Here is a 22,402-nt window from a genome sequence, read left to right on the forward strand (position 1 = left end):
CAACAAGTTCCTCTTCCTTGCAACACTGCACATGGAAAACTGTTCTGGTGGTGGCCATTACCTCCATCAGAAGGGTCTCTGAGTTGCAAGCTCTGATGTCTAATCCCTCCTTCACAGTTTTCTACAAAGATATGGCATTTTTGTGTACCAATCCCTCCTTTATGCCCAAGGTGGTTTAATGAGTTGTTCCTTAATCAGTCTATCAATCTTCCCACCTTTTTTGCTTCTCCTCATTCTCCCAGTGAAAGGATTCTGCACACTTTGGATGCTCACAGACAACTCTGATACTACCTGGACAAAACTAAACTTATCTGTAAATCTAAATGCCTGTTTGTGTCTTACCATCCAGGGGCCCTGGTCAGCCAGTTTCTGAGCAAACTATGTCTTGGATTTCTAAAGCTATTTCCTTCTGTTATTCAACTCCTGTGAGGGCACATTCTACTAGAGCAGTGTCTTCCTCTGGGGCCTTCTTTAAAGGCTTGGACACTTGCTCTATCCTGGAGGCAGCTTTCTGGTCCTCTGTTCATACTTTCACTAAACATTATAAACTAGATGTCATCTCCAGGTCCAGGGTGGGGTTTGCCAGAGTTATTCTACATGGTTTTGTTGAAAAAGCTTCTGCTCCTCCAGCAAATCTTCTCTAAGCATGAGCTTTGGCATTCTCCCTAATGTGATGAATACTGCAGCATATAAATAGAAGGACATAGGTAGTTAAAATCTTACCATAACCATAGATGTCCTTCTCTTCTATATGCTGCAGTATTACTTATCCCTCCCCATTCCCCTGATGCTTGCTTGGTCCCCTGGTGACATGTTTTCTTACCTAGGTTCAGGCTTGTGCTTGGCGGCATTTATTTCTAAGGTTGGGACATGCTGACATCTGCTTTATACCCAGTGTGTCTTTATGGCCGAAGTACGCGAGGTGATGTGCAGCATCGCACGTACCTTACAGAAGTATTTAGACTTTTGTATACTGGCCGGATGTATGAGTCAGCTGGATGTTAACTTCCTAATGTGATGAATACTGCAGCATATGGAAGAGAAGGACATCTATGGTTATGGTAAGATTTTACACAACTATCCTTTTTCTGCGAACTATAACATCTATCTCAGAAAGACTGCTTGTTTAGACTGACTAAGAAATTATAACTTCTTGTTTTCCTTCTCTGATTTTAACTGATTTCCTGGTCCATCTCTTGAATTGTGATTTATTTTGTTTGTACGCATCAGATCAGTCTCTTGAGCTGTTATCTTCGCTTCTAAATGAACACTAACTTTAACGTGGCATGCAAGGAGAGAACTTTTAGACGTTCATCCCTTTTGAAGTAGCCCAAGCTATATGGTATGAATCCTGTCAAAGATCAGATCGTTTGGCCAACTTCCAAAGCTTTAACTCATTCACTCCAGTGATGCTCAGGAAGTTTGCACTGTAACTTCCAATGGGCAGAGCCTAAGCCTTTTGGCATAATCAGATTGTGCGCTCACATTTCAAGCAAATGTTCATTTATATGTCTGAAACTATAGAGAATATGAAAAAGTATAAATGGCAGTCTTCAGCACAAACTGTTTTTACATTGGTAGTATCTTTTAGGTTCTAGGTCTTAAAATGAATTTTATAAGTCACAGTAAACACAGTAAATGTTATTTGTAATGTTTTGTAAACCACTTATAGCATCTCACAAACCACTCAAGTTACTCACATACTGTCAGCAGCATTTTCATCATCTAACTGAAAGCTTTCATGTGAGGCTAAGGAGTTCTGTATGTTTTGCTTGGTTATTGAGATATTTAGAAAAATGTGAACATTCTATCTATATAAATTAATATCATAAAAACAATAGTTAATATCTGTTTACCTGCACTAGACAGAGGTCAAATATTAATGCAGTTGATTTTCCTGTTGTGTAAGCATTGGATGAAATCCTTTAAAATCTTGTATATAGCATGGTTTTGGAATTATTGATTCAAATATGAACAAGCAATATTTTACGCCTAGAGGCATCGGTAGGAGTTAACTGCAGATGCACCTAAAGGCATCACTTGGATGCAACGAGTTAAGGCACCTTCAGTCGAAGTGTGCTCTTTCCATTGGGCTTCTAGTGTTCAGTTGGCTAGTTCTCTGCCATGGCTGAGTAGGCAAGTATTGTGGGGGGAAATACCTTCTTTTTCTTCATTTTCTAGGGAGGATTTTTTTTTCTTTTCTATTAGGAATTTATGCTAGAGAATAAACTGGTGTTTTTAGTGGATGTCACTAAAATGTTTACCTTGGATCTTAAATTTTTATGGTAATGGTTCCCTCTTGGAAATGCCTTTCATATATTTGTTTGATTTTCTTTTGTAAGAAAGTTTTACTTTTCTGTCAGAATTTTGGATAGGGCTGAGGACTTGTGGTTTTGTGGGCTGTCATTAAAAAGATTTACCTCAAAACTTATTTTTCCAGTCAAGTTGTTTCACCGACTCTTAAGTTGTGCTACCCACTTATCAGATACCTTTTATGACAGACAGATGATCCTCGTTCCCCTGTGGGTGATGTCCTTCATGGATGCATCTGCAGTCATAACAAATGGGTTGTCCTGTCATCAGGCAGCCCTTCGGTCGGCCGGATTCCAAAGTCTGGGTCCGGCTTCGGCTGATGTCGCACTTCACCCGACGTCATCTCTGCTGGTCTTCGGGTATAAAGGCATCAGCCGACGCCATTTTCCTCAGTCTTTCTTGCCGCGTGGCGCCCGAAGCAGAAGCTGTTCGCAAGTGCCGGTCGGTCAGATCCAGAGATTACTACTACCGAATACTACTTCGAAGACTTCTAAAAAGCTAAGTACCCCATTGGGGACTCTTTCTTGCCTCAGCCGATGTGAGAAAAAGTCAATAACTGTTTAACTTGTGGGAAACAAATACCTCATAAAGATTTCCACTCTTACTGTCTGCCTTGCTTAGGCCCAGACCACGACGTAGCAGCCTGTTCGGCCTGTGCTTCCTTCAACCGACGAACGCTTAGGCGTCGGTCGGAGTTTGCTGAACAGTTTTTCGGCTCAGATTTTGCGTACATTATGCCGTCGGATCCTCCGACTACCCAAATTGTTAAAAAACGCAAAGAAAAAGACCGACACTCGCGGTCCGCGGTTTCGGCCGAAACCATGGTTAAGCAAGCCGCGAGTGTCTCGGTTTCGGCCGAAACCGAGAAAACTGGTCAATCTTCAGCCGAATCCATGACTTACTACTGAGGCTCCTGCTACCTTAGTTGAATCGGCCTCAGAAATTTTGCCTACAACTGTGGTTCCTAGTGATTTATCAGACACCATCCCTTTGGATGTCTCTACCCCAGCACGTGGTGTGCAAGGCCTCCTGCAGCCATGTCTATTAAGGCTTTTGCCAGGGCTAAAGCAGCCAAATCTGTTAAATCAGTGCCTGTTAAGCCCCCCTCACACAGGCCCACTTCAAGTTTACAAATGCTTACTCTGGCAGAAGATTTAATATCTTTAATTAGGGGATCCCAATCTCACCCAGACAGGGCCTCTCAGCCCCCAGAAAAGAGACCTAGAGCAGAGCCCCCCGAGCCAGTGTCCTCTGATGATTCTGTGGATGACTCAGACATTACAGACCAGCCAGAGGCTCCTTTTTCTACTTATGAAGATTCCGATGCTGAAGAATCCATTCCAGCTGCCTCTTCACCAGAGGAATTTTCCTTTGGGGAAACCTTACATGCCATGAGAGAACAATTCCAATGGCAGGGACAAGATTTCTCAGATTCAAGAAAAAGGCTTAGGACTTTTCTGCACTTACCACAACATAGGCCCTTAGCTATACCTCCTGTACTGCCTGTTGTGGATGATGCATTTAATGATGTTTGCACTGCTCCTGATTCTTTACCTCCAGCCCCTGCCAAACCAGATAGATTTTACAGGGTGCCAGACACTCATCACCCCCTATACAAGGCCCCACTTGCAGATCCCGAAACTATATCCCAGGGGCCTAAGGCAGTAGCCTCAACCACAGCAAAAAACCCTATTCCTTCTGAAAGGGAATCCAGGTCCTTAGAGAGATGGGGGAAAAAAGTTTACACCTCTGCTACTCTCTCAGCTAGAGCTTTAAACTGTCAGTTTCATATGATTCAATACCAAGAGTTTATGCTTGACCAGTTAACTAAAAAACTGTCCTCTGATGAATCCTTAGATAAGAAATATGTATTAGAAATGGTGAATAACATCCAACAGGTTAGTAACCATTCCTTAAAATGTGGCTATGATGCACTGGAGGCTTCATTTAGATCAGCCATGACTGGCACAGTGATAAGAAGGCAAGCATGGTTGAAAGAACAGGTCTTACCGGATCATGTTAAAGCAAAGCTGTTAGATGCTCCTATGGATAAGGCCAGTCTATTTGGTACACCTGCCCAGCAAGTAATGAAGAAAATGGAAGAAAAGGCAAAATCTGTACAAACAGTTAAAGATTTCTTACAGGTTCAGCCCCAAGGTTTAGCAGGAACTGGCCTGCCAAAAATTGGTCCTTTCCAGACTCCACAAAATCCCAAAGGGGCAGGAATAGACGCTCTAGAGGCAGAAATCAATCCAGAGGAGGTGCCTACAGAGGACGACAGTGGCAAGGCAATAACCGAGGCACAGACACAACCACTGCCACTGCAACAGGACAATCACAGTGACTTGGCTCTGACACCGCCTACCAGGGAGCAAATAGCAGCACCTTTAGGCGGAAAGTTAGCCTTATTTTCGAAAAATTGGCACTATATCACAAAAGACAAGTGGATTTTGCAAACCATAGACCAAGGCTACCGGTTCCACTTCCACACCTTACCAGTAAAAAGAGGAATGCCAAACCTACCTCCAAATCAAAAAATAGAAGCTCTACAGCAGATAGCGAAATTAACAAAGATGAGAGCTGTGGAAAGAGTACCAATAACAGAGACCTATTCTTGACCTGACCGTCTTAAACACATACATCATTGTCCCAAAATTCAAAATGCTGACCCTACAGCAACTTCTTCCCATGCTGGGCAAGGAGTGTTGGCTGGTAACTCTAGATCTCAAGGAGGCATACCTGCACGTCCCCATTCGACCAAATTGCAGAAGATACCTCAGATTTCTTGCAGGATCAGAGCATTATCAATTCTCAGCATTGCCCTTTGGCTTATCTACTGCGCCCAGAGTATTCACAAAATGCCTGGCATCAGTAATCGCTCACTGCAGACTACAGGGAATCCAAATTTATCCATACCTGGACGACTGCCTGTTACAAGCGGACAACAAAAGCAAGCTGACAACAGATTTACAAAGGGTCATTTACTTGCTACAAGCCCTGGGATACACAGTCAATTTACAAAAGTCAAGGCTGATACCATCCCAAACAAGAACATTCTTGTGCGGAATTGGACACAGTAAAACAAATCGCATTCCTAACTGCAGAAAAACAAAAAGAACTCCCTCTTTACTTCTTCGCATTAACAAAGCAGAACAAACTAACAGCAAGAAAAGTTCTGCAGGCCTTGGGCTTCATGGCATCATGCATAATCTTGGTCCCACATGCCAGACTGCATATGAGAAAGCTACAGTGGTACCTAAAGAATTTATGGTCTCAGCACAGGCACAGCTTAGAAACAGAAATCCCACTAATCCCATGCCTAAAACAGGAGTTCCTATGGTGGGCTCAAGCATGCCAGTCAAACCCAGGCTTACCCTTCCACAACTTTCGAGCAAGCCAAACCATCACAACGGATGCCTCAGACCTAGGATGGGGGGGCGCACATGCTGGACAAATGCATACAAGGATTGTGGACTCAAGACCAGCTGCACCTGCACATAAACCAAAAGAAATGCTGGCAGTAAAACTGGCAATCCAAAAATTCAGACCATTCCTCAAAGAAGGCCATTTGATGATAAGGACAGACAACACCACAGTCATGTGGTACATCAACAAACAGGGAGGCACTCATTCATACCCCTATGCAGAATGACTTTGGACCTTTGGAATCTGGCTCTCAGCTACAACATCCAGTTACAGGCAATATTTGTGCCGGAAAAGAGAACACCCTAGCAGACATGTTAAGCAGAACCACCTCGGATGCTCACGAATGGATGCTACACCCGGACATCTTCAAGGCCATCACAAAGAAATGGGGAATGCCACAAATAGATCTGTTCGCATCCCCACTCAATCACCAGCTCAAAAATTCTGCACAAGGACATTCCACCCACTTGCATGGAAGGTGGACTCTCTATCCTTCAGCTGGAAAGGCCTGACAGCATATGCATTTCCACCTCTTCCCTTGATGCACACGGTACTACTGAAAATCAAAGAGGAACGTCCAAGGATAATCCTGATAGCTCCGAATTGGCCAAGACAACACTGGTACCCATTGCTGAGGAGCATGTCTCGAGAGAATGTGGTCAATACCCCTGATGCCTTTGATGTTAACTCAGAACAACTACAACATCATGCATCCAAACCTAAAAACCTTGCAACTGACTGCCTGGAACATCACATAGCAGCAACTAACCCAGACCTTTCCCAAAGGGTTAAAGACATTATCCTTGAAGCCCGCAGGCCTTCAACAAGAAGGAACTATGCAGGAAAATGGAAAAGGTTTGTCATATGGAGTACTGAAAGAGGAAAAGATGTGTCGAACATAGATATTGCTAACATTCTGGAGTACTTGGCAGAGCTTCTACATACAGGCCTGTCCTGTTCCTCCATCAAGATACATGCATCAGCTATTTCAGCAGATTACAGATTCGATCCACCTGTCTTTTCACATCCTCTACTCAGGCAGTTCCTCAGAGGGATCAAGAATGTAAAACCTCCTAGGAAACCACCATTACCAGCATGGAACTTGAACTTTGTGCTAGAAAAGTTGACACTCCCTCCGTTTGAACCAGCAGCAACAGCAGATCTGCAACACCTGTCATGGAAAACTGCTTTCCTACTGGCCATTACCTCAGCAAGGAGGGTTTCAGAACTACAGGCCTTAATGGCAGTGCAACCCTTCCTAATCTTCCATCAAGATAGGGTGTCCATGAGAACTAATCCTACATTTATGCCTAAGGTGGTATCCAGAGTGTCTTTAAACCAGGCAATCCACCTACCTACCTTCTTTCCCAATCCACAGAACAGGGGGGAAAGACTGCTGCATACCTTGGATGTACATAGGCAGTTACGCTACTACCTGGACAGAACCAAAAGTAACAGAAAAACTGACCAGCTTTTAGTAGCCTATGCAACAGGAAGGGAAGGAAAAGCAATTTCCAGACAGACAATCACCAAATGGATAGGAAATTGCATAAGATTCTGTTACTCCTACCATGGAAAACCAATTCCACAGAACATAAGACCTCATTCTACAAGGGCTACAGCCACTACCACAGCTTTCTTACGAGGAGTGGCAACCAAGGACATTATTGAGGCGGCTACTTGGACCTCCGTGCATACATTTGCCAAGCATTATAATTTACCTCTATACTCTAGATCCCGAGCAGGGTTTGCCACTGCTGTACTGCAAGGGATCCTATCTACACCATAATTTTTCTTCCTCCACCCCTAGTTTGGCTATGGTATTCTACCCATTTGTTATGACTGCAGATGCATCCATGAAGGACATAGTACAGTTTTGTGCCTACCATAAATGTAGATGTCCGAACTGGATAGCATCTGCAGTCAGGATTACCCACCCTCCTTCCCCTCTGTGGTACTCCTAGGGTATTTACCCTTCTAATAGCTAGCTGGGGGGGGAGTCTCTTATGGTGTATTTGTTTGTATATATGTACATACATGCTTATTTTTTGTGTTTGCCTTCTACTTTTTTGGAAACATTGGCATTTATCCAAAATTTAGCCTTCTAAGAGGGCAACTGGCATCTGGGGCAAGAAACACTGAGGAAAATGGCATTGGCTGATGCCTTTATACCCGAAGACCAGCAGAGATGACGTCGGGTGAAGTGCGACATCAGCCGAAGCCAGACCCAGACTTTGGAATCCGGCCGACCGAAGGGCTGCCTGACGACAGGACAACCCATTTGTTATGACTGCAGATGCTATCCAGTTCGGACATCTACATTTATGGTAGGTACAAAACTGTACTTTCTCTTATTTGTCATTTTTTTTTTTGTAAGGAAGAGTGTTACCTTTCTGTCACAAAGTGTTAGGTGATGGGGCTAGTGTATTTGATTGGTTGTCACTAAATAAATAAATAAAATTTTACTTCAAAACGTAACATTTCTGTCAGTAGTTAAGACCGACTCTTCAAGGTTCCTCTGTCTGCTTTTCCGACGCCTTTTGTAGCAAGGACACGAATTTGGGTCCTCCTTGAGTACCAGGAAGAGAAAAGTTATCTCTTATCTGGGAGGTGCTGATGGGTGACTGCAGTATAGCCATGCCATACTTTCTCTCATTCCTTCCGGTGCTGCTCCTCAGGAAGCTGCTAAGGACTAGGAGGCAGGAACATCCTCTGTGACTCTTCAGCTGCCCTTTTTGTTTAAGAGACTGTCTTGCCAGTATCTGGGAAGGGGTCGGACAATACCCCTTCACTAAGCTGCTCTGAGGAGCTTTAATCCCTGGAAAGGGACTTTCCTTCAAGCTACTTTTTTTCTTTGGGATCTTCCAGAAAAAGGAAGCATAAAACTTGACATTTGTCGTCAACTAAAGCAAATAAGGAAGATTAGCTGGGCTTTGCTAAAGGTTTATTTAGAGCCATGCAGTCTGTAAATGCTAAGTCTTCTCATTTAAAAGGGAAAAGGCATTTCCCTCTCTCAGGCTCGGATTCCCAGTCTCTGGGACAGGAATTAGACTGTTTATTTTAAGTTCCCACTCCACAGAATGGGAAATCTGACGCTTGAGGAAAATTGTTTTTCAGATTCTATTCCTGAAGAGTTGTCTTTTTCTAATACTATTGTCAAAATAAAGGACTTGTTTCAATGGGAACAAAAATAAACCCCAGCAATCGGTATTAGTGTGTGACAGGTGGATTTTCTTCAACCTGCAGCTTTTCATTCTGAGTTGCCAGCCGTAAAAGAAGCTTTCTTTGTAGCCATCAGTTTGTCTGACAATCTAGTAAATTAAATAAGGTGGCCCTAACCCACAAATTCCTTTTTTCTCACCCCCAAGTCAAACCCAACAGTAATATTTTTCTTTCAAAAACAGCTTCATACAAACTCTTTATGGCAGCTAGCTCTGTTCCTTCTGATAAACTGGGAAAAGCCATTGATTGGAAAGAAAATGTATACTTCTTCCACGTTAACCTTCAGAGTAGTGAGCTGTCATGCTCACTTGTTTAAGTTTCTGCCGACTTCCTTTGAAAATATGAGAAAGTTAATTGTTGACCTCCCTCCTGCAAGAGACTAAGGCATCTCTGAATTCCCTGGTATCTAATAGCAGGGAAGTTCAAAGAAAAAAAAAAGTCTGCACAAAACCAAGGACACTGACAATATGCCCTTCATGGATTTTCTTCCTCCATTCCGAGGCAGTCCTGTAAAGCTTTCCCCAGGTGTAGGTCGACACTTTCTCTGTGGCCCCAGATAACGTCTGACATTGGGGTTCTGAGAATCGATCAAAAAAGCTGCAGCTGGCAGTGAGATTACTTTCCTTCTTTTCATGAGGTTCTTCTTCACCCATTCAATCAAACTTTTGGACTTTCCCGGTAAACAAATGTTAAATAAATTAGCAAATACAACTTCTGTCTTCCTTCATATTCTAGATTAGATGTTGTCTCGGAGCTATAAAACCTTTTCCCCTAGATGGAATAGGGAAAGGATTTTATTCAAGAATCTTTCAGGTGCCTGAGAAAAAAAGAACAAGTTGATTTGTACAGACCTTTCTTTTCTAAGCCCTCACACCAAAATCCCAAAGTTCCAACTGTTCTGTCACAGTCTCTTTTATTTATCTTACCTCTCATTCCACCTCTCAGTTTTTTAGTAACTCTGGATTTAAAGATGCTTATTATCACATTCCAATTCTCAAATATGCGTTTTTTACATTTTTCTGTGTCTGGTTTACATTTTCCCTTCTCTGCTTTGCTCTTTAGTTTGTTTACTTAAAGCTCCAAGAATGTTTACAAATTGCATAGCTCCTGTAATAGTCCACTACAGGTTGCAGTATTCATTTTCCCGTATTTTATAGGACTGTCTTATTTTTGAAGATTCTTTCAAAAGTTGTCAGCATTTGGTTTAAAAATTCTGTATCCTTCAACTTTTCTTTCTCCTTCCTTGATGAGGACATTTAATTATAAAAAAAAAAAATCCATCCCAATTTTAAAACTAGGTGCAGAGGCCTTCCCTAATCACCACTTAAGCCTTTCTTCTTAATGCTATACTTTTATTACAGTCTTAGAATTTAAGATTTACAGTTTACATTTTCTGTTGTTGGCTAATTGCTATTTAGTGTTGGTGTTTACTGTTTATCGTTATTTTCTTGGATGATGATCTTTAACCGTAATGGGCAAAGGTTTCAGAACGTGTATCAATAAAATCACATCCCAGAATACAGATATGGGCCCCCCACAGTGTAATCCTATTTATTGATAGGCTTTACACTGACGTAAGTCACTTACACAGAAAATAAGTCTTTTGAAATCAGGGCAGACTTACACTGAGAGCAACTATTTTGGAATCTGGCCCATGGCCTCTGTTGTAAGGATTGGGCCAGTGCATCTAGAGACCAGCTGAGACATTTGTGTGGGCTTCTGCTTGCATGGCCTTCAAGAGCAGAAAACTAAGCTAGTCCTGAAGAGTTTATTCTCTTTCTCCCATTGTGAACCTGTCAAAGACGAAGACCAAGGTATGAAAAAAGAGAAGGACAGAGAGAGAGAGAGAGAACAAGAGAAAATCAAAAGAAAACAAAAAAAGGAAACCAAATGATCATCAAATTCAATGTTCTCCCTCCTCCAAAGTTCTGTGCACTGACCATCCACAATTCGCTTCAACCCTGTTTCTCTGCTGTCTTTGTCTCTGGTGCTGGGATCTTCTGATATGGAGACTGTAGTCATTCAAGATTGTTTTCCTGTGGGACTGTGAATAGCTGTTTGGAAAGGAGCTGTACAAATTCCTTCCTTTACTCCCGTCCACCCTCCACTACTACTTTTAAGTCTGCTAGATATGTCCATAGCTCCTCTGATATTGACGGGGATAGAATGAATCTAGGGCAGATTTGATTGGCTCTGCATCTTCCCTTCCTCTGTATGTGTCTCAGTACTAGAGGTTTTGGAGCTGGCATCTTTCCAAGAGTAACCCACATTGACGCCATCTGGTTTGGATTCCTTGGTACTGACTGCGGCTTTTCCAACTCAGTCAGCTTTTAGCATTGAGTTGAAGGAGTCGCAATATTAGACCCTTACCACTGAATCTTTGACACCTTTTTTGGCACTGACTCAGTTATTTTCATCTGTGAGGTAATTTGTGGTGAGGGGGACATCCTTATAAATAAAAGAAAATGCAAAAAAACAACACACTTTTTTCTATCCAAGACCTTATACTTTGGTATTGTATATGGAAAAGAGATTTTATTTAACTCCAATTTTTTTTTTACTTACACTTGCTCCAGAACACGACCAATACACTTTAAAGGTCTTACCTAACCTTTTCTTCCCTTTTGTCAGAATAGGTTGGTTGAGGCTTTTTTGGTTAGGTTATTTTTTTTTCTCATCTCTCCTGTTTAATTAGTTTGCTCCTAGGCTGTCTTTCTGTCTTTCTGTCTAGACAATTATTGACACCTTATTAGCAGTGTAGCCTGGGTTTGTGGCTCAGAGGTCTGGAATTTACTACAACCGAGATGACCATGTTTCAGTTAGCAGCCTCTGCACCAGAAGAGCTAGACATGTTCTGAGAAGAGTGAGAGAGCATGGCTCAGCAAACTTCTCCCAGGTGGTGGAGAGGCTAGTGGACACTCATTGAGTACATTGGAGAATGTTACTTCTCTAGTGGGGACTAGAGCAATCACACTTGCTGACAACATCTTTTGAAGAAGTGTGGGACAACCAATGTGGAAAGGCCATTGCAGATCTCACTTCAGCTTTGGGACCCAGGAGCTCACAGAAGAACATGGAGCTTCAGAGCAAAACTCTTGAACTTGCTCCATGGCTCTCTGATTGATGACCCTTTCCGGTTGACCCCAGTGATAGGGAATGAATAGACCGATTGGTCTGGAGGGGGTAGACAGACAGTGGGGGCAAAGAGTGTCAAAAAAGTTGTTTTAATAATGTTATTGATATATTTAGCAACTATGGATAGAGAAAGAGAAAAGTCTTCAAACTAAAAAAAAAAAATACAGAAAATGGGACGATAAAATTCACCCTAAAGGCTTGCACTGTTTATGCATTGTGTGTCTGGAGGCTAGAACAGCTGAAAGTAGTGTGATATATTTTTTTATTTTGGCTGTGGGACCATTCAGGAAAGAAGAAAAATGAAGTAAATACTGATGACACTATTACCAAGTGATTCTTCATTCTTAATCTTTTTCCAAACCTAGAGTAGAAAAGAGGAAGTCAGAGGAAGATGATGCCAGGGACACAGACATTGTCGAGACCCTAAGTCTCAATGGAAGGAGAGCTCCCCCTCTAAGATCACTAGGGTCCAAACTGTAATCTCCAGGCAAGCTTCTGCTTTGGAAGTTTCCCATCTTGAGGAAGCCAGCCCTTTAAACAGTATTTACCATAGAAAAGAGCTAACAACCATGACACCATCCTCACAAACATGGGTGAACATTGGACCATAAAGCTGTCTCCCCTGAAATACAAATAAAAATTTGGTATGCCAGTTAACCCATCACTTTTTTTTTTTTTAACACCTTTATTGTGTTATCACTTGTGACATAAGCACATTTATATTCATATAAAAGTATATATATTAGCATAACAACCATACTTCACATATATTATTATACATCATATAACCTAAACAATATTACATAAATTATAAAATTCTTGCTTTTTTTAAATAAGAAACATCTTTATTAAACCATCACTTACTACACCAACACAATCCTAGTCGCAAGTTGTTTACATTATAAACCATACTGACACACATTCAGTTGCAAACATTATACATCACTTATAATCTACATAATCTTTTTCACTCCGCCGTTACATAGCTTATTGTACAACTATAGAGACAGCTGTACCTAACTGGAATAAGCATAGGACAAACTTAAGTCACCCAGTGGAATGTCTACATTAGTAGGTTGTATAACAAAAGTAAGCAAAATCATGGCAAAAAATAAGAAGTGCAGTTCCAGCAAAGTTAAAGGAAAACTCTACCTTAGAACTCAAACATATTTTTTTCATTATATTTTTGTTTTTGAGCTATTTTAATGCCTGAAAATCACTCCAAGTTCTTCTTTTACGATATTAATGCGTTTCTGTCAAAATGGCGGATGATGCGGCCTGCCTTTGTAACGTGATCTTATTTTCTTGCTTTCCTTCCTTCTTCCCAGAATACATTTCAAGTCTTCTTTATATGACTCATGCCAGACATAAGGAAGTGGTGCTTGAAAGTGTATGATGCATCAAGATGCTATCATCCCTGCTTTACACAGATGTGACATTTAACTTCTTCAAGCTTAGTCTTGTGCTATGATTTTAATTATGAGGTAATAAAACATTGTTTTTTTTTGGTCTGTTGCTTTGAGTTTTGACTTTATTTGCTGTACCCAGCAAGTACTTCATGTTTCTGCGCCTGTTTGTTTGTGTCTATTTCCTTGCTCAAGGTGATCTCAGATGTCAGTGGAAAATGAATTTATTTATTCATCAGTTTTCTTTGACAGGCTTCATTGAGATTAACACTGGTGAATCCATGCTTTAGTGCTTCATCTAGGGTTGCACCAGTCAACTCGGAACAGCACAGCATTGTTCTCTCACATTCACCGTCAGGTTCCAGTGATTGACGCAAAACTTTTGCACTGTTATTAGCAGTTTGGATTTAAAAATGTCCCCTTAACATTTCCATGATTTATTTTTATTTTTTGTCTTGTGTCATTGGCTTTACCAAGTTTTGAAGTGGTCTGTGTTTGGAAACACCCCTTATATGCATTAGGGTCATCCTGTGCTTTTCCTCGGGAATATTGTCTGCATTGAAAAACTGTTCATTTATTTTAGTATAAAGATGTGTATGATTGCAGAGTTGTCATAATTTTAACATTTCCTCCCAGATGGTCACCTTTGCTTTACTGTGAATACTTCTATCATTTTGGTTGCAATTGAGGCTTTCATGTACCATGCTTACATGTGAGCTTCTTGAATGTAAGAAGATGTTATTGTCCTATGCTTACCACTTTCCCAACTTTTGTTTGATCTTAGAGTAGGTGTCTAAAAGAACCAGTTTGTTTAGGGGTACTTCCAGGCCATGAAATTTTGCTCACATACCTATTAAGCAACTGTGTAGGCCCACCATGGCACCACTCTGTGTGTGAAAAAAGAGCTGCTAAATGGCTTTAAAACATTTAAGACTCATTTATTTCACTTAGCTTTCAATTTGCTTTTGTTTAGTTTAACTGTCTTTTTTATTTTAGCTTAATTGTCATTCCTCTGCATAATGACTTTTCTACACTTTTTAGTCTTTGTTTTCCATTAGTGTTTGGTGCTGCTGCTTGTTTTTATAGAAGTTAGATAAACATGAACTTGCAGTAGAGTATTGAGTAAGGTTAAATAAGGAAACCATACTGTTGCCATATATTGTCTAAGCACTACAGTCATATTTTATACTGCATATCGTTAAGTACAGGTATTTAAATCACAGTGGCTGTGTTGTAGTCTTCATGTAGTAACCAGTGATAGTGAGTATTTCATCGGAAACACTGGCTTAATGTTATATTTTTTTAATTGAAAACATTTGAGAGTGTAGTTTTCCGTTTTAAGAAATGCATGTTATCTAAAGTGTTACTTTTCTTTCTAAATGGTACTGAATTCATTGCTTATGATAGCTTATTGCTTGTGCATTCATCAGCAGATCACTAGTGACCTAGCTTTGCTAGACAGCAAAACTGTAACTGGCTCAACCAGTGCCCTGTATCGACCAGCGCTCTATCCATCTCAGTTCTTGAAGTTAAGAGCAAAAAAAAAAAAAGAATTTAAATGTAATTAACCGATTGCTAGTGATTAGCTTATTACAGTTATATTTATTACATCTTTTACATTGTAGTGATTGGCTTATTACAATTCAGGCCATGCGCCCAGCTCTTCCATTGAAGAGCAGTAGTAAGTAGATGGCTTATTACAGTTTGATCCACACCCCCAGCTCTTCCATTAAAGAGCAAAATAATAAATAAATACATAAGCAAATGAGAGATGTGCCTTCTACCAGCACACCTACCAGGTGGCCAGATACATGACACCCCCCCCCCCCCCGTCTCAGCCATTGAAGTCCTGTTTCTGTGCCCTGACCCCAGCTCTCCTCCTGCACATTGCATTGAAAAAAAATTCTTTTTAAGCTGAAGCAAACTACTTACTACAAATGTAGCAAACAGTTCACAGAGTGCTACAGCACTCAGGTTTTGGTTAAAAAAAATATATATATATATATATATATATAAATATTTTGTTTTTCATACTTTTAAAGTATAGCAAACTGCTTGCTACAGTTTAGACCACACATAGAGCACTACAGCACTCAGGTTTGATTGCAAATGCATTACCAGCTTTTAAAACCCGGTATTGCATAAAAGAGGCATCCAGAATGGCTAATCACACCTTCACCATCAATTTGCACCTAGGGTAGTTGCCCCTCTCGCCCTGCCCTAGTAATGCTACTACTAGACACTAATGCCAGTTTAAAAAAAAAAGACACTGCTTCTGTAACTGAGGGAACCAGCAGGTCCTCTGCAGCTTGCAGAGATCTGAGCCCACCTTCAATGAGATGTCTTGCTGAGGTGTAGCCGTTGTAGAGCAATGATCTTGTTAAAGTTAGTAATGGCACATATTAAGTTATGTTGGAGAGATATGGGAAGAATACACATCCCTTTCCTGTACTTAAAGGTCTTGCTGCTGCTTAAGTGAGAAGGAGGTATACAGTGTCTGTTTAAATTAGTTTTAAATGGTTTATGATTGCTATTAGTATCTAATAATATTTGCTTCTTATTAATCATAGCTGCATTAGTCGGGGCTTGCCTGCAGTTGCATCTATTAAGCATGATCTGCCTTTTTTAATAGTGGAAAATGACTTGGATCAAATTGACTATATCGATAGCTGTACTATGGAAGAAGAGGAAGAGGATGTGAAAACATCAAAGCAAGGTGCTCAAGAGAGTCTTAGCTTTCAGTTTATGGCATATATTGGACGACGAATGACACATGAGGTAATGTTTTTTATTTTTAGTTTTACACTGAAAATGTCTTATAAATGCCCATAATGTTTCAGTGTAAGTATTTAAGTACTTTCAGTGCCTCTTCCTGGATTTCTAAGAGGACATTGTTTCAAATAGATAGAGGTCACCTTAAAAGTTTTTTTTTTTCCTTTTTCTTTACTTACTTCAACCGGGAAAAGCCGAAAGACAGTTTAAGACTTACTTCTCTGTAGTTCTTGTTCTTTTGTTTTTGTTTTGCACCAAACCTTCCCATTTGTTCTTTTGGGGGGGGGGGGGTGAGAGCCAGACATCCATGGGCTAGGTGAGAGTCCCATGACCCATTCATTCCTGTCCAGAATGCCTTATTAGTCCATTTGTTCCCTTATGGAGAAACTTCGATGGTAGGGATCAGCCCAGCTAACCAGTTCAGTAGGAGGCCTACCTTTCCATGTTGGAGCATCTTTCTCCCATACAGTTACTCACTGAGCTCCACTTCTGTGCTGTGAGATGCAGGTAGCATGTCTCCATACTCTTTAATTGCGTGGATGCAGACAGTGTGTGTTTACATGCTCGTGCTTCATGAGTATAACATCTACTGATGTTACTAGGTGTCCCCCTAGGTGGCAAGTTACAGTCTGTTGCTCACTCCCATCCTCCTTTGCCAGCTCCTACAGGCACCAGAGCAGTTAGTCTAACATGTCACCTATGTCCTAATCAGGGCTTTATCACTGTATGCCATGGATCTGACTTAAAGATTTTCTGCTATAATTATTGAGTAATATTGCGCAAACGTTGTAATAGTGACATACTTGGAGTCTCTGCACTATGAAATAAGTTAATGTTTCCCGAGGAAAAAAAGCCAAAAAACAAAATGCTGGAAGTTCATTCTAAAACTGTAAATTTACCATCTTTAAATGAAAAGTAGTAGCTTGTTTTGGTATCTTGACTGACCAGCTATTTCTTGTGAGCAGGCCTTAGCAGCAGCAGTTTTTGTTATTGGTGTTACTTGCTGTTTTTCATTACTTGATGAAAATACAGCCTGACTGTTGATTGACTAAATTGTTGAGTGAGTGACACTTGTGAGGGGTATCAATTTTCTTTGGAAGGCTTAAGACATATTTTTAGTGGCTGCACATAGCATTAATTTTGATGTTTAATTGATCAGAAGTTCTAGTCTGCTTATAAAGTATCTCATATACATGGCCAGAATAAAGCTGTGCTTTTTTCATTGTAGAAGTAAGCCTTGTGTGCTAGTATGAGGGGAAGAGTCCCATGTACAGCTAATCTTGTGGTTGTTGCATCTTTGACCTAGAGGAATAGGTCTCCCAGAAGTACAAAAATTTTTTTTTTTTTTTTTTTTTTGTTGATAAAGATGATTTATGCCTTTGTGCCAAGCAAGTAATTAAAGCCTTGCCTGTGGCCCAGATGAAAAACTTTTAATTAGCCACTGAAGTAAGTGCTGAAGTAGTTTTCAAAGAAAGAGTGACTTGCCAATGCCAGTTTTGCTTATCCTTGAGGGAAGGAGGTAGCTCGACCCACTTTTTGGCTAGCACTTAGTGGAGAGAGGAGAAAATAACATGCAGCATTTGAGTTGGAATATCTGTGCATAGTCCCGAAGCCACCTTAGTGCGTGCACTACAGGGGTTCATTGTGGAAGCTCACAGTTGTTAGGCCGCCATAAGGATAAGCAAATGGGCTGGTGAACTAGTGTCCATCCACTAGCATTCTGGGTGACTGTCTTTCTTGTGAATGATTCTTACCTAAACCACTTAAGAATAAGGTGCCATTTAGGCTGATCTCAGGTAGAGACCAGTGAGCCCCCCCCCCCCTTTAGAATGATGCGGCATGCCCAGTGGCCAGTGTAATAGAATACATGGGTCATAGTCCAAGTAGGAAGGAGGCTGATGGTCATCAGACACCAGGGGGAAAAACTGAACCAAAAAAAAAATTATTTTTTCAGAATGTTGAAATGGCATTAATACATCAGCAATAGCATGCATGTTACCAACAGTAGTAGTTTAGCTGTCCTAGAACCATTTCTTTGTTGACTAAATCTTGATGCACATTTAGAAATTCCATTTTATTACATCTGCATTTTCTGTTTGTACTATAATTTTGCTTACGCTAGTGTTAACCTTATTTGACAGGTCTGCATTATCACTTAGTCTGCCTGCACTTGTATTACTGTAAAGGTTCTTGTCATAAAATAACTTATTATTAAATGTGGTTTTATTAATATGAATTTCTTCTTTTTTATTATTACTGGAAAAGCCTGCATCAGGAAATGAACTTCAGAGAATAGAAGATTCAAGGAGATACATACATCTAAACAAGTAAGGATCTTGAATTTACCATGAAATTATTTGATAACTGAGGGGGGTAAAACTTGACCTTTTCTTTTTTAAGTTCTGTATGTATTCCATGTGTAGTAATTGTTCCTTGAACTTAATGCTGTATAGCCCTTCATGAACACATGAGGCTGGGATTCCTGTGGAGATCATATGGCTGGTATAACTTGTTTATTTCCTCATGTTATACTCTCCTATTGTATTATGTCAGTCTGTTGACACTGAGATGCCAAGCCATGCATTCTAATCTCAAGTAGGAAGGAAAGCATCAGAGGCAGATGAACAATGTGGCTGCCTGTCAGAAGTGGGCGACCTGGTATTGTGCCACCTGACACTGATAAAGTACATTTCCACAAGAATTCTGATTGTTGATAATACCCATTTAAGTCATGTTTGCATGAGGACGTGGTCCTTGACATCCCATGTCCTTCTAACTATATTTGCTGACTTCAATATCACTATAACGTGAAGTTGGTGAGGAGTACGCCGAGATACTACAGCCTTATACTTGGTGTATATTTCCCTACATTCACTGTTGGAGTGCTACTTTTGAGGAGTTATAACTGGCACTTGAAGTCAGTAACAAATATTTTTATAATGTATGTTTACTAAGTAATGGGTAGTGTAAATGGTAGGGGAAAACAAAACTTAATTCTTATTGTAAAATAAGCACAAGTATGTTTAAATTGTAGTTCTTCCCTCCCATCCACCCTGTTTGACCCGTTTGTTCCCTTATCCCATTGAAAGGTTTGGTTCCCTCAGTCTCCCTTGCCTAACTTTGTGACTCTGAGCAAGTCACTTAACCAGCCACCTGTCCCAGGCTGAGTTTGAAAAAGGTTCATAGATATCACTGTTCTTCCCTGGAAAACAAATACAAATAAAATGAGCTGTCACCAGTGAGAACAGTGCAGACAAGTGTTAGGCTGTCATCCTAGTTGTTTAATTTTTTAGAGCTACAGCATGCTTCCCCGCATACATTCTGGCTAGTGCTTCAGGATGTGATTTGCTATGAGAGCTTCATAAGTGGCTATCTCTTCAGTCAACCATGCCCCCCTAGGGAGTTGGCAGTTCCACTGAGTCCCCATTTTCTGTCAGAGATTGATTGCTGGGACAAGTACCTTTACCATATATAGCTTCTCCATCCCTCTAGGATGGGTGAGCAAGCAGTCGTTCACTCCCAGGTGACACCTTTTTCATAATACCATTAGTCAAACTTAGGATCCGTTATTGTCTTTTCTGTCTGGGTTCAACTCGCGGGTTGTCTTATCTGACTTTGATCCGAGACTGGACATTTCCAAAAGACTTTGTCCTCTGAGCTGTGCCTCCTCTACCCATGATGCCTAGCTTTGACAGAGCAACCTCAGATCTCATTTGCCAACTTCCAGGATATCAGTTTGATCTTGAGCTGTGCTGGGGTTGTATCCTTTTTTGCAATTTAGAGAGTAGTTTTACTCTTTTTATAACAGGATTGTTGATACTTACTATGTTTTTGTAGTGTTTTTTCTTGCATTTAGGTAGTGTAGTTGGGTATATGCCGCGATGGTACGGCTGTAGCGTTGCTACTTCACAGCAAGAGGTTCTCCCGTTCGATTCTCGGCTTGGCTTGGGAGTGCCTTCTGTGTGGAGTCTGCATGTCCTCCCCGCGGTTGGGTAGCGTTTGAAAGACATGTGTGTGTAAATGGGCGTGCCTTCGTTGAAGGTTGGGCGTCGAGCTGGCACCTTGGCGTTTCATAAAAATCTACTGCCAATCATTAGCGGACTGGAGTTCCGCTGTGGCGACCCCTTACCGGGAAAAAGCCGAAAGAGAAACAAACAAGTGGTTAAATTGGGTAGGAGTGTGTGATCTTTAATGTTAGTGGGCTTTCCTTGCTTTGTAGCATGTGGATAGTTCTTTATAGTACTTGTGACACTTTTGTTGGTTTAATTAGGGTGTATTTTTCCTGTAACCAGAAGCATGGGAGGCCATCATCTCAGATGCATGGGTGCTAAGAATCATATCCAGAGACTACACAATTGCATTTTTATTTCTTCCAAAAGAGAAAGCCAGAAATCATCTAGATATGCCACCCTGTCAGAGAAGGGAAGCAGCTTTCGACATCCAAAAACTGTTAGAAAATTGAGTCATCCAGGAGGTTCCAGCAGGTGAACGGGGATCCAGGGTCTACTCCAGATTATTTTTGATTTCAAAGAAAACAAGGATGGTCACAGTGCAGTCTATTCTGCCTCTGTTGAGGAAGGACAATTGGATGTGCTCGACTGATCTCAAGGACAGCTACCATCGTATACATAGCAAGACAATCCAGGATGTTTGTGCACTTCTGGCTGAAAGCCAGTCATTACCAATTCAGAGTGCTAGCCTTTGGTCTCACCACTGCCCCGTAGGTGTTCACCAAGTGTGTGGCCATCATGGCAGCCTGTGTTAACCTGCAGGGGTTCCAGGTCTTCCTGTATCTGGATGGAACTGGCCTTTCACTGCCTCCATGAGGGCATCACTAGTCAGGGCCTGGGACTCCTTATTCCAATTGTGCCATTCCTTGGGAATCTACCATAAACCATCAGAATTCCAATCTTCAACCAGTCCAGACTTTGGAGTTGACAGGCAGTCATTTAAATGCTGTCTTTTAGATTTCAGGACGCCCAACACAAGGACTATGAATGCTTCCCTTTCAGGCCACCACCTTACTGTCTTTACAGATAACCTGTGGTGTCCATGGTTCTTAAACTTTTAGATCACATGGCCATGGCAAATTGTTTATCTCCCCTGGTGAGATACCACATGAGGATACTGCAGTGGACACTAGCAACACAGTAGTCCTACTTGGCTCATCCTGTAGATTTTCCCATAATATTGACACAAATCTGCCAAAGTCAAATCAAGTGGTGGTTGGAGTCTCCTCTTGTGTCAGCTGGGAGACCTTTTTGTTCTTCCTTCCCCACAGGATAAGTTCACAGTGGACACTACCCTTCTTGGGTGAGGGGGAGAGAGCATTTCTAAGGGAAAACTATCCAGAGGAGCTGGTCAACAACCGAGGCCAATCTTCACATCAATGTCTTGGAGATATGAGGGTGGTTATCCTCGCACTGCAGGCCTTTCAGGACCTTTTCTCCAAGGGTGTGATCTCAGTACAGTTGGATAATATGTCTGTTGTCTGGTATCTGAACAAACTGGGAGGAACCTGATCACACCCTCTGTCAGGCGGCCATGAGGGTCTGGCAATGGGCAATTTCATTTCAAAGGTTTCTGATAACAGTGCACATCCTGAGGAAGTCCATCATTGTAGTGGACAGTCTGAGTAGGCACATTCTTCTTCATCACAAATGGTCCCTAGGTCTAAGGTTAGGTGCTTGGAGTTTTCAGTGCTGGGGCATCCAGTGTTGTGATATGATTGCTTCCCCATCCAACACCAAATGCAGCAGTTATTACGCCTTAGTTCCCCCCAGAGGGGCACTCACCCAAGGATGCTCTTCTGTATGCATGGCCCCCAGGTCTCCTGAATGGGTATCCTCTGACTCCGTTAATGATAAAGTTCCTTCAGAAGGCTGCCTGTTTCAGAGTGACTGTAACCCTTATTTCTGTTTTCTGGACCCAATAACTGTGGTTCCCCTTTCTATGGCCTCTTCTGAAGTAGCCTCCTTAGGTCCTGGATCCCATTCCAGATCTAGTTATTCCACTATTGAGATACAATTTGACAGCAATTTCTAACTTTAGCATTGGTAGAAATAATATGGCAGTGTCACCTGTAAAAGTTTCAAAGGCTTTTCTCAAGGGAACTTTTTTATTGTGGC

The 22,402-nt window shown here is 41.3% G+C and overlaps 1 protein-coding gene across 5 annotated transcripts in view; it reads left to right on the forward strand.

Annotated features, from left to right (window-relative positions):
• Positions 1 to 22,402, forward strand: part of LRCH3 (leucine rich repeats and calponin homology domain containing 3) — a 3,082,729-nt gene that overhangs the window by 1,504,465 nt on the left and 1,555,862 nt on the right. For all 5 annotated transcript variants that reach the window (XM_044070695.1, XM_044070696.1, XM_044070697.1 and 2 more), the window contains exons 9-10: positions 16,135 to 16,280; positions 18,540 to 18,601. In XM_044070695.1, the coding sequence (XP_043926630.1) occupies positions 16,135 to 16,280; positions 18,540 to 18,601 (208 nt within the window). The remainder of the gene's footprint in view (positions 1 to 16,134; positions 16,281 to 18,539; positions 18,602 to 22,402) is intronic.

The sequence above is a fragment of the Protopterus annectens genome, chromosome 4.part1 (assembly GCF_019279795.1).
Source record: "Protopterus annectens isolate FY-2018-M chromosome 4.part1, PAN1.0, whole genome shotgun sequence".
Lineage (NCBI taxonomy): Eukaryota > Metazoa > Chordata > Ceratodontiformes > Protopteridae > Protopterus > Protopterus annectens.